General features: G+C 46.1%; 1 protein-coding gene across 2 annotated transcripts in view; it reads right to left on the bottom strand.

Moving 5' to 3' along the window:
• ABHD12 (abhydrolase domain containing 12, lysophospholipase) overlaps nt 1–9,305 on the bottom strand; it is a 72,847-nt gene extending 63,542 nt beyond the window's left edge. Inside the window, exon 1 of one of the 2 annotated variants that reach the window (XM_007105171.4) lies at nt 8,992–9,305. In XM_007105171.4, the coding sequence (XP_007105233.1) occupies nt 8,992–9,182 (191 nt within the window). In that variant the 5' untranslated portion in view covers nt 9,183–9,305. The remainder of the gene's footprint in view (nt 1–8,991) is intronic. The other variant, XM_028499525.2, reaches the window with a different exon arrangement.
• Nucleotides 9,306–13,131: the final 3,826 nt, after the last annotated feature.

The raw sequence follows: 13,131 nt of genomic DNA, 5'->3' as shown, positions 1-13,131 counted from the left end.
GGACACGGGTTCAAGCCCTGGTCCTGGAAGATCCCACATGCCGCGGAGCAACTAAGCCCGTGCGCCACAACTACTGAGCCTGTGCTCTAGAGCCCGCAAGCCACAACTACTGAGCTCCCATGCCACAACTACTGAAGCCCACACACCTAGAGCCCGTGCTCCGCCAGAAGAGAAACCACCATAATGAGAAGCCCACGCACTGCAATGAAGAGTAGCCCCTGCTCGCCGCAACTAGAGAAAGCCCGAGCGCAGCAACAAAGACCCAACGCAGCCAAAAATAAATAAATAAATTTATTTTAAAAAATATATGTATATATATCTCTAAACCTTGTGTGGAGATGTGAAAGTGTGATAAGAACTGAAAATAATTTCAACTTCCTTTTCTTTACCCTAAAGCTCAGGACAACTTTCAAGCTTCAAGGACAAACCCTAAATTGCAGCATTCCTGAGATGTGCTTGTATTCCTTCATTGACACTCCTTCTCTGCCTTCATCTTTGCAAAATGAAATTCCTTCTGAAACTCCTCACACTGACACTCATCTACCCCCTCCTCTTTTTACCTTTTCAGGACATTTCCATACCTGGTAAACAGATTACACATGCTTAAGACAACTAAAGCCCATAAGTATCATCTCAAGACAAATTCTATTTAGAAATTTCTATTTGTGTATTAGCAAAACCTGAGAGGTAAGAATTCTGCCTACGTCCCACATACTCACTCTGTGTTGCCCTCCGTTCATGTTGATCTCGTCCCCACCTCCACCTCAAACCCAGCTTAACATCCCCATCACTGGGCCGTGTGCAGAGCCCTCCGGGTGGCAGCTGCCCTCAGGCCCCCCAAGACCAGGCAGTACTCGGCTATGCAGAACACACATGGCTTCTCAGACACATAGCAAGTCACAGCTGAAACGACTTCCCATGAGAACCACTTCTGTCATCCATTTTTGCAACACCACATGTCAAAAAGAAGAGTCTCTGCCAAGGAGCTTGACTGTCCGTGTTAATGAGACTTCAGCAAATAATGGTAGATAACATCTGATTAGGTTAAGGATAGAGAGGTAAGACTGGGTCCAGGTTGAGAACTGAAAGGGAAACACCTGCAGTACCTCCTCTCCCCTTGGCACAGGGCTTTGCTCTTATTTCACAGAGAAAACAGAAGCACCCAGAAGAGAACCTCCAGTGCTCCCCCCACACATCTAACCACCTCCCTGCAACTTCACAGCACCCTTGGCCTACCTCCCTGTCTGGGGACCGCTGACTTGGCCTTGGGGTACTGGGTCCCAAAGACACCACGCCACCAGCGCTCGGCATCACCAGTCTTTCCCCTCCTGGACTATCCCCAGGAGCACACCAAGGCACTCTACAGCACTGGTCAGAAACTTCCTCCTACTCCAGTTACCCACCCTCTCATTTCCGTTGCCTTTTATGGCAAAACTCCTTGGAAAAGCTATCTGCATTTCTTCTCCCTACTTCTCCCTTGAGCCACTCCATCAGGCTCTTGCCTCCACCACACTAACAACCACTGATCTCTATGTCTCCAAATCCAATGGCAGATCACACTCTCCTCTGCAACAGGCTTTTTTCCAATAGCTCCCTTTACCCCTTCCTCCCAGCTCTCTTCTCAGATACCTCCCTCCAAGCCTCCTTGGTTTGAGGCTCCTCTTCTCCAGCCCCTATCTGTCCAGGGCCCAGGGTCCAGCCCTGGGATCCTGTCGTGACTCTGAACACTATCTGCACGCTAACGTCAGATGTTGGCCCCAGCTCTCCCCTGAACTCCAACTCCTCCTACCTATTCCACTTGCATGTTTCACAGGCACCTCCATATGCCCCAAATCAAACTCATTTCCCACAACTGCCCCACCTCAGCACACGGCAGCTCCACTCTTCCACTGCTCAGAAGAGAACTGGTGAATCCTGTGACTCTCCTCGCTCTTTCTTACTAATCCATCAGCAAACCCTGTTGACACCTCCTTGGAAACAGATCCAGAATGCAACATTTCTCACCTCCACAGCTACCCCAGGCCCAAGTCCCCACCATCTGTTACCTGGGTGACTTCTAGCGGGTCCCCCTGCTCCTGCTGCCCTTCCAGTCTGTCTTCATCCCAGCAATCAGAGTGACATGTCAATGACATACATCATACCCAGGCACTCCTCCACTCTAAAGCAGCCAGTGGCTTCCATTCAAATGTCCCCTTACGAGAAAGGCCTCCTTTATACACGCCTCAGCTGCTCCTTACTGGCCCTACTTTCCTCCTCAAGCCCTGAGCACCTGACACAGCACATACTTGTTCGCTTGTCACCTGCCTCTGCCACCAGAAGGTAAAGTCCACAAGACATGACCCACATCCACTGCTGCAGCCTCAGCACTTAGAAGAGTTACTGTACATACATCAAACTTTGCTAAATGAACAGGTGAAAAAAAAGTGCTGAATAACCAAAAAGTATTGCTTAATACGTTCTATTACCAACAGATGTGTTAACTGATCATGATGACAACTACATGCATGACAATTGGCTGAGAAGACATACTGTAATAGTTTGGGGGCAGGGACTTCCCTGGTGGTCCAGTGGGTAAGACTCCGTGCTCCCAATGCAGGGGGCCCAGGTTCCATCCCTGGTGGGGGAACTAGATCCCACATGCATGCCACAAATAAGAGTTCGCATGCCACAACTAAGAAGCCCGCATGCCACAACTAAAGGTCCTGTGTGCCACAATGAAGATCCAGCACAGCCAAAAATAAATAAATAATAAATTAATTAATTTTTAAAAAGTTTGGGGACAGAAAGGGAGGGAGGGGTACATTCTTCTTGACCTAAGTTAACAGAGCTTTCTCAATACTCCAACAAACAACACTAGTAATAATATTGGGGATGACCAAGATGCCACTGATTGAGTGCTCACTGTGTGCCTGGCTCTTTCATATACTGGACCCTCACCCCAATCCTATAGGGAAGATATTTTTATCCCCACATTATAGAGGAGGAAACAAACTCATAGTTAAGCAACTCACCCCAAGCCACAAACCTGAAAACACTCACTTGAGACTCAGTTATCCTTGTAGGCTTTCCCCTAAAATATCAAACAATACTAAGATGGGCACCAAGCCTAAACAACGGGTCTTTCTACTAACTGGATACCTCAGGCTGGGTTTCCTGGCATCACACTTCCCTGTGTCAGCAGCCCGTGTCCTCACTGACACTCCAGACCCTGGCCCTCAGTTCAGGAAGAGACAAATGACCTACCCACTCTCCATGTGGACACCCAAGTTCTGTGGCATCACGTCCGGGTGAAAAGTGTTGACTTAATCTGTCAGTTTTCAAGATCATATTGCAGTTAAAATTTTCCCATAGACTGCATTTTGGAAGGAAAAGTGCTCTAGTGGGAGGAGGAGGAGGATCATGAGTCTGGAAAGGCATCATGCCTCCACTGCTGTCAGCAGAACCCTGAGAAGATGACCCATCTTCTAAGCCTCTTTCCAAGGTTACCTCTGTGATAAGTATCTTCTGGAGATTTTAATCTCCTGCACTTGAGCAGTGTATGCTCAACATTACTGTAGAAGACAGACACTCCCTTGAGAAGGGAGAGTATATGCTGGCTGAAAGGAACTGGGAAACAAGCAGAGATACAGGACACAAATCTCAGCAACGAGGTGTGAAGTCCCAGGGTCCCGGGTCCAGGGCTGGAATGTGTCCCTGATAAGATAAACCACAACTGGGAAGAGAGGGACCCAGCTGGGGGCCCCATTTGAGGCACCATAACAAAGCCTGCCCCCCTGCTTGTCATGGTCCAGGCAGAGACTCTACTCTGGGGAGTGGGAGGAGAAGGGGGATGGAGAAAAGCAGACTTTAAGGACAAAAGCTAGCTCCGAGATAGACATTCACCTTGGTCATCCGCCTTTCTGGGTTATGGTGAAGCCATCAGCAGCCCTGCATGAAGTTCCTTCTTTTGGATCAAGAAGGAACCAAGGGTGATGCCTGAGTTCTTCTGTATTTACAAACAAAGGTCATTGGCTGTGAAATCTCCCAGGCCACCCACTGATCTCTGTTATCTGGCAGATCTGGCCTGTGAGTTGACAGTCAAAGGATAGTCTAGTTGACTGAAACAGAGACCTATACATCTCATTACTGCCTCCTTAGGGCCAATTTAGACCACTTATGCCTTTATTGCATATTGCCAAGAACTCCAAGATTACAGAAAAGAAAATGAAAGGCCCACAGAATCCCTCACTTGCCTCCTTGTACCAGACATACGCAAAGCAAAAGTAGTATCCAGTCCCTCCTCTTACGGAGTACACAGTTGACATGTAAGTTAGATAAACATTTACCTTCAAAAATAACCCTTTAGTCCAACAATTAAAACAAACCAAAAGGGAACCATACTCAGTATGTTGTAATAACCTATAAGGGAAAAGAATCCGAAAAAGAACATATATATATATATATATATATATATATATATATATATATGAATCACTTTGCTGTACACCTGAAACACAACATTGTAAATCAACTATACTTCAGTTAAAACACACACACACACACACACACACACACACACACACACACACACACACACACACACACACACACACACACACACACACACACACGGACTTCCCTGGTGGTCCAGTGGTTAAGAATCCGCCTTCCAATGCAGGGGACACGGGTTCGATCCCTGGTCAGGGAACTAAGATCCCACATGCCCTGGGGCAATTAAGCCCACACGCCACAACTACTGAGCCCACAAGCCGCAACTAGAGAGAAGCCCACATGTCCCAACTAAGACCCAAGGCAGCCAAATAAATAAATAAATAAATAAAATTTAAAACACACACACAAACTGGTTTTGGTTTTGTGTTCCCTCCAAGGTTGTTGTTTTCATCTGAATTAGTTGCCAGCAACATTTAAAAAGTTAGAGATCACAGATGCAGGCTTACACCCAGCTACTCTTCAGGAAAGACTGGAAGATCTGGCTGCCCTGGAGCCACATTCCTGCTGGGGAGCAACAGGAGAGAATGCAGTAGCTGCTGCCCCCTTCAGATAGAACACGCTCTCTCCATCCTGCCCTCCCAGAATCATAAACAAAAAAAAGGTTTCCTGGGCTTCCCTGGTGGCGCAGTGGTTGAGAGTCTGCCTGCCGATGCGGGGGATACGGGTTCGTGCCCTGGTCCGGGAGGATCCCACGTGCCACGGTGCGGCTGGGCCCGTGGGCCATGGCCGCTGAGCCTGAGCGTCCGGGGCCTGTGCTCCGCAACGGGAGAGGCCACGACAGTGAGAGGCCCGCGTACTGCAAAAAAAAAAAAAAAAAAAAAAAAGGTTTCCTTTGGGAAAGAATATTTTTTTATTTCGGAAAAAATCCACTTTGTGTGTGTGTGTGTGTGTGTGTACTAAAGCAAGAAAAAAGGGGAAAAAAGTATAACTATATAAAATAGGAAACAAGACTAGGGAACAGCCCCAGGTACAGAGGAAAAGGCTAGATATAAAAGATGATTTACTATAAACACATAAATCACCAAAACTGAACCCAGAAAGAGAGAGCAAATCTAAGAAACTATAATAGTTATCAAAGTGCTATATTCTAAAAAAAAGCACCACGCTTAGGTAGTTTTACAGGTGAATACTACCAAAATTTAAAGAAAGAGATCATTTCAAAAGTATTTAAACTGGCTAAAGAAGAGAAAGAGAAAACTTTTAATAAAGCTATAGAAAACACTAAAACAACTTGGTAAAGATGGCATTGAACAAGAAAATTACAGACTAGTCTCACAAATAATGGTGTAAAATATTAATAAATAGAATCTGTCTACACAATAAGTTATCATTGATGATTCAATAATGATGATTCAATAAGATAAAATGATGATTCAATATTATAAAATCTATTACTACAACTCAGCATATTAACAGGTCAAGAGACAAAATTTATATGATCATTTCACAGATACTAAAACAGCATTTGATAAAATTCAACAACCATTTTTGACTTAAAAAAAGACAAAACAGCAACACACCCCTTACTAAAATAACTAACGTGGCACAAACACTAAAAGAATTCTCTTTAAAGTCAGGAACAGGACAAAGATACCCAGTATCATCCCTATTTTTCAACCTCGTTCTGGAAATACAATGTAACCAAAAAAGAGAAAGAAACAAAAGACATAAGTAGAAAACGAGACAGAATTCTTATTATTTGCAGCTGACATGACAGTATACCTGGAAAATTCGAGAACCAACTGCAAAAACTACTTGAAACTAAGATTATGTGAGTTGCTAGTTACAGAAGTAATAAATACAACCAGTTACAATATGTAATGTAAGAAAATATTCTATTTTCAATAACAGAAGGATAAAATAACTAGGAATAAACTTTAGAAATGTACAGGATTTTAAAACTAACTTAAAAAGACATTTCTGAGATGGGGAAATGTATATGTAGACTGGATATTAGATAATATTAAATTAATTACAGATTATAAATTGTTAATTTTGATACAATATGATAATAGCTTTGGGGTTAGATATATTTCAAAAAGTCCTTATTTGTTCATGATATACTGCGAAATATTTATGGATGAAATCATTTGCTTTAAAATAGCCTAGTCCCCCACCATACTAAAAATGGAGGGGAGGAGGAAGAGATGATTCAAGATTGGCAAAACATGGAAAACTATTGACTATTCATTATATTACATTATACTGTCTCCTCTACTTTTGTATATTTGAACACGTGCACAATAGAAAGTTAAAAGAAATGTGCAGGAGGACCCAAACAAAGGTGCGTCATTAAAGACGTAAATAATCCCAAAGATGTATTGAGCTCAGAAAAACACACAAAAATTGCCACCTAACCATTAAGAAATGCAAATTAAAGTTACAAAGCAGATGTCATTTTCATCCATCAAGTAGAAAAAGATCAAAATATCTGGTAATGTTCAATACTGACACCACTGGAGGGAGTACAAATCAGTACAACTTCTAGGGAGGGCACTTTGGCCTTCACTTTCAAAGTCATAAACACACACCCCTTGGCTCAGCAATTCCAATTCTAGGAATCTATTCTAGATATTCACTCAACAAGTATTTTCTCTCACCTACTATGTGCCAGGCCCTGGACACAGACGCTGAGAGAAGAATTGTCCCTGCTCTCAGAGGGCTTCCATTCTCGTGAAGAAGACTACCCACAAAGCAAGTCAAGTGTGCAGGCAATCGCACCGTCAGCTAAGGCAGCGGTCCCCAACCTTTCTAGCACCAGGCACCAGTTTCGTGGAAGACAGTTTTTCCACGGATGGGAGGGGGATGGTTTCAGGCAGTAATGTGAGTGATGGGGGGGGATGGTTCAGGCGGTAATGCGAGCAATGGGGAGTGATGGGGAGCGGAAGATGAAGCTTTGCCTGCTCGCCTGCTGCTCTGCTCACCTGCTGTGTGGCCTGGGGACCACAGGGGACCCCTGAGCTAAGGGATAAGTGCGATGAAGAAACAAGTAAACAGAATAGGGGGGTTGGGGGCGGCAGGAAGGCTATGTTGGATGTGCTGGTTTGGGAAGGCCTCTCTGAAGAGGTGACAGTAAAGCAGAGACCTGGTTGAAGGAGAAGACACAGCAGGAGAACGTCCAGGAGAGCATTTCAGGCAATAGGGAAGGAAGCCATGGGCTAACACACAAATTTGGCCTTCCCGCCCTCTGCTTTTCTTTTTATTCCCGTAACAGCCTTTTGTTTATCCAAAGGATATGGCACCACTTGAATGTCTCTCTTTGTCCTCAACTCAAAAATAAAAATAATCAGATCCTTTTAATACAGTACATCTTTCAAGGAAGGTGCCAGGCCAGCACTGTTTCCCCAAACATTGTGCATCACAACTTGATTTTTTCAGAGGAAGAGTTCCCAACCTATCTAAGTGCTATGTCAAGCTTGTTACTAAAAGTGCATGAAAGCCAATTGTGAGTTTTTAATGCAGATAAACCTTGCCACAGAACAGATTAGTTTCACAAAAGATACTAACCAATTGCTAGATAATTTTACACAAAAACAAAAATATTGTCAGTCCCTTAACTTCTGGAAGGACTGGGAATCACTGACTTAGAGAAGTACATAGTTTAATTTCATGATCTTTCAGGCAATGCAGTTGATGTCTTTAGGGGCTATTTGGATAAATATTTTACAGGGGAAGTGGCCAGTGTCAATTAAGGGCATTCCAGTTGACCCCAAAATAAGTGACTGCTACAACACCTGAGAACATTACATACTAACTTCTTCAAACACCATGAAACATCAAGATTTCAAAACTGCCATGAGTGATAACGTTCTACAAACAGCCAGCCTATGGAGAGAGACTTGCCCGCGTGAAAAATGCCCCTATCCCAACTGTGAGATTAATTTAACATAAACGCATTCATCTCCCCAAAGGGAGACCGAAAATAACCAGGTGACTTCCGGACGGGACGGAGATTCCCAAGGAGACGACTCCTGTGGACACATTCCACGTACCACCAGCCAGCTGCTCGCGAACGCCAGGCTTCCCCCCACCCCCTCGACAGCCGAGGATGCGGTGCACCCCGTGCCCCTGCACACGGCCGACACCTCAACGTTCCCCGAGGACGCGGTGCACCCCCTGTCCCTGGACACGGCCGACCCCTCAACCGTCCCCGAGGGACCGGCAGCTTCGAGCAGAGGGTGCCACGGAGACTCAGGCACCGGTGAGCTGCCCACCCGGCTAGAGGGACGATGGGTCGGAGTCGGACGCAGAGCAGGTCGGAGCGGAGTCGGCGCTCCCGGGCGTCCAGGAGCTCGCCACCCTCGTCGAGAGGCGCTCACCTGCCGGTCGCTGGAGAGGCCCCCCAGGCCCGCCCGGTAAGGAAGGGGGCGCGGGGGCCAGAGGGGGACCACGGGGGAGGCACCCGGGGACGCCCGGAGAGGGTCGGGGGGCACGCGGGGTGGAGGGCTTGCCGTAGCTCCGGAGGGTTGTGGGTCCCGGCCCGCCTCCGCTGCTCCTCACCTGCCCAGCGCCCGCTTCATGCCCGCGTCGGCGGCGCAGCGCGGCTCGGCCGGCCCGGGGCCCGACAGGCACAGGTTCTGCTTCAGGCGGCAGTCGGCGTCCAGCGCCGCGGCGGCCGAGCCGGCGGAGGACGAGCCCGAGGCTGCGTGGCGCTCATGCTCCAGGGCGACGGGCTCGGTCCGCTTCCTCATCCCGTGGCCAGCACCGCCGGCCTCACCCTCGCCCTGGCCCTCGCAGCCGGCCGCCGCTCAAGGGAGCCGCCGCCGCCTCGAGCCCGCCGCCCTGACGTCCCTGCCGGCCAGGGTCGGGGCTGGGCCGGCGGCCTCCCGGCGCTGATTGGCCAGCGCTGAGTGGCTGTAGGCGGGTACGCCGGCCGGGGCCCCCTACCCGGCGCCCGGCTCGCCCGACATCCCCAGCGGCGATTGCAGCCATCTTGGACACGGGCAAACGAAGCCGCAAGGCGCGTCACCGTTCGGGCGTGGCTGACTGGCAGAGTAGCGCTGGGCAGGGGTCGGGCTAGGTCAGACCCGAGGCAGCCTGGTTCCCACTGCAGCGGCCCGAAGGGTACTCCGCTCATATCCCCGGCTCTCTGACTCCACCCAACAGTGTAAACCCCCAAAAGGGTTTTATAAGAATTTACACAACAAAAAGAAAAAGGTGACATGACAATTCTGTCCTAATAATGATTTATAACTATTTTCCCACAAGGACTTTTCTATAAAAAATATGTAATCTGGTAGTTTTGTTTTTTAATTTGAAACAGAAATGTATAGATATTTCTTCTTTTTTTCTTTTGGGCCGAACATTTGAAAACTGAGCTGCTTAAAAATTTTACTTTTTTAAAAAACCAGTATTAGACTTTAGATTTTTATAAAGCAGAACTAGCTGATGGGGGAAGAATCCATTTCACAAATTCCCACTTGTGAAACACAAATTAAGTACTAATTCAACCCTTCCTAAAAACAGAAAGGAAAGAGCAGTTTCACCTATTCAATTTTATAGCTTTGGCTTTCTTTAATATGGCATTATTTTTTTTTTTTTACAAATGATCTACAACCAAGAGATTCGCTTATTTATTCCAAAGTAACTTGTAATTTCAACATTTGTGCCAGTGAAAACTATTGGCAACTGATAATTTAAGATCAATTAGAAACGTCTTTAGAAATTCAATAGCTCCTTATATTAGCTTTGTAATGATACATTGCAAAAGAATTTCACTGACCATATTACTAAATATCACAACCAGCATTCATATTTGTCCAAATATACTTTTGGTGAATTCTTTAAAGTAATGTAGAAGCACATACTGGAGACTGGGAATCCAGAAAATAAAGTGTAAAACATTTTTTTACTCTATCACTCACTAAATCCTTTCCAATCAATAGCAAAACAAAAAAGCTAGGAAGGGAGGGCTGGAAAGAAGAGAGTAAGGGGTACTGAGTCTTTTTTGCTGGTATTAGGCCTTGCTCATCCAGTCCTCAACTCTTGGTTCACACTCACTCTATAAGTAATCTTATCCAGGCTCTAATCTTATCCAGGTCACCCTACAATGGGGACACCTACATTTGTATCTCCAGTCCACACCTCTTCCTTGAACTCCAGGCTCCTCTATCCAGTGGTCTACTCATCTACTCTGACATCATACAGGCACCTAAAATCATGTTCAAAGCTGAGCTCTCAGATCTTCTCCCACCCCAGTTCCATCCATAACCTTCCCCACCTCCAGAATGCTAAGTCCATCCTTACAGTTCCTCAGGCCAAAACCTTGGAGTCATCCTTGATTCCTCCCTTCTCACAACACAGCAGGTCTATCACCAAGCCTGGTCAGCTCTCCTTTCAAAATCTATCCAGGATCAACCACTTCTCACCACCTTCACCATGGGCCAAAGTGCCATAATCCCTCACTTGGATTCTTATAATAACCTAAATGGTCTCCTGTCTCACTTCTGTCTACTTAATCCTGTGGCCACAAAAGTCTTTTTAAAAACCCTAGTTCCAGTTCTGTCACTTATTTGGTCAAAACACTTCAATGGCTCCCCATCTCGTGGAAAATAAAACCGAAAGCTTATGAAATGGGCCAACGGGCCCTACTTGACTTGACTTCAGCCTCCAGCCCTCACTCTGTTCTCAGCCACCAGCCTCTCTCTAGCTCACCCTGCTCCAGCATCACTGCCTCCTTGCTGAGGCAGGGTCCCCAGGGTGTGGGTGGCATGTACATGAGTCATCATATCCACATGGCTAACTCCCTTCCACTTTAGGTCTGTGCCTTCTCGGAACACTAACTCGAAAACTTCAGGCCCTCTCACTGTCACAGTTCACCTTCCCTGACTTACACTCTTTTTTTTTTTAAATTTTTATTGGAGTATAGTTGCTTTATACCGTTGTGTTAGTTTCTGCTGTACAGCAAGATGAATCAGTTAGAGGTATACATATATCCACTCTTTTTTAGATTTCCTTCCCATTTAGGTCACCACAGATCATTGAGCAGAGTTCCTCACGCTAAACAACAGGTTCTCATTAGTTATCTATTTTATACATATATGCCCTGACTATTTTATACATATATGCCCTGACTTATACTCTTCTTAGCACTTTGAACCAATATATTTGTCATCAGTATATCTGTATCTGCGCATTGCTGTTTCCCACACGAGAACTTAGACTCTGACAGCAGGGACTTTGCTGCTTTATCTTCAGTGTCTAGAACAATGCTGAATAGGCACTTCATAAATATTTACTAAGGAATAATGAATCATCACAAACCCCCAGAAGTGGTACTACTGCCCCCACTGTATAGGTAAGGAAGTGAGTCTCAGGCCTGAGGTCTGAAATTGAAAAGGTTTATGGCGAAGAAAGATTGTGGATACTGGTGTTCCTTGGATTACACTATAGAATTGTGTATTTGATAAAAACACTTAGCTAAATTATCTGTTACTGTACAGCTGGGAAGGAAAGGTCACTCAACGTAAGGGTAAGATTCAGAGGCTTTGTAGGCCATTCCTAGGCTCATTTCTCAGACCACACATCTACTGTATCTATACTTGCAAAAGAGGAACAAAGTTTCTAGGGTTAGATAGAATGGATCCAAGTAACGTTGTTTGTTTTATTTATTTTTTGGCCTATTGGCATGTGGGGATCTTAGTTCCGGACCAGAGATCGAACCAGCGCCCCCTGCAGTGGAAGCGTGGATTCTTAACCACTGGACTTCCAGAGAAGTCCAAAGTAACACTGTTTAAAAAAAAAAAAAATAGCCACGGGAATTCCCTCGTGGTCCAGTGGTTAGGACTCTGCGCACTTCCACTGCAGGGGGCATGGGTCTGAGAACTAAGACCCTGCATGTCACACCGCGGGGCCAAAAAAAGAAAAAAAGCCAAATAAAACGAATTGTTTCCATAGCAGTAATTCCCACCTTTGATTCTATATGGTTATGAAAATTTCCGTAATCATCTCGGCGGGAATATGGCTATGTGTATTCATGTTAATCTATGGCAATCCCCCCCACCACCTTGTGAGTTATTGTACACGTTTTTAAATGACTGATTTAATATCAAATGTAGTACGGTGGAGTTGAAGGCTTAAATACAGGGTCTGTCACTTTACGAACTGTGTGACCTTGGGCAAGTTCTCTAACTTCTGTTTTCTAATCAGTACTAAGAGTCTTAATAACCACTTTAAGGATAATCGTGAGAATTACGTGAAGTATGTCACAGTCCCTAGCACACAAGAGATACCCAATAAAAGTTGTTTTCCCTTTACCATCACACAAACAAACCCACACTGCAAAACCGAACAGACGCAACGCTGGGTGCTAACATCACTGCACACCTTTTCCGGGTCTGCCTTCTAGACCGCATCGTGCGCGCCCCTGTTAACCTAAACGAGAATGAATGAATCCAACGGAAAAGGGGACGTACATCCATCCCGAGCTGTGCTGCGCGGGAGCTGTCCTGCGGCTCAGCCTGAGCTCAGGCCGAGGCCTGGACAGGAGGGCTGGCCTGAAGCCACACCAAGGTCCGCAACCGCCCAGGTGTGGGGCTCCCTGTGGCACTGCGGCTGCACAGAGGAGGCAAATGTCCCCTGGCCGCCGCCGTAGCCTGGAGGCCGGCAATGCGCTCCTATTGGTTGCGCATTTGGGCGCCA

This window comes from Physeter macrocephalus, chromosome 14 (genome assembly GCF_002837175.3).
Source record: "Physeter macrocephalus isolate SW-GA chromosome 14, ASM283717v5, whole genome shotgun sequence".
Classification (NCBI taxonomy): Eukaryota; Metazoa; Chordata; class Mammalia; order Artiodactyla; family Physeteridae; genus Physeter; species Physeter macrocephalus.
Note: the sequence above shows the minus strand (reverse complement) of the source record. Positions and strands in the feature narration are given on the sequence as shown.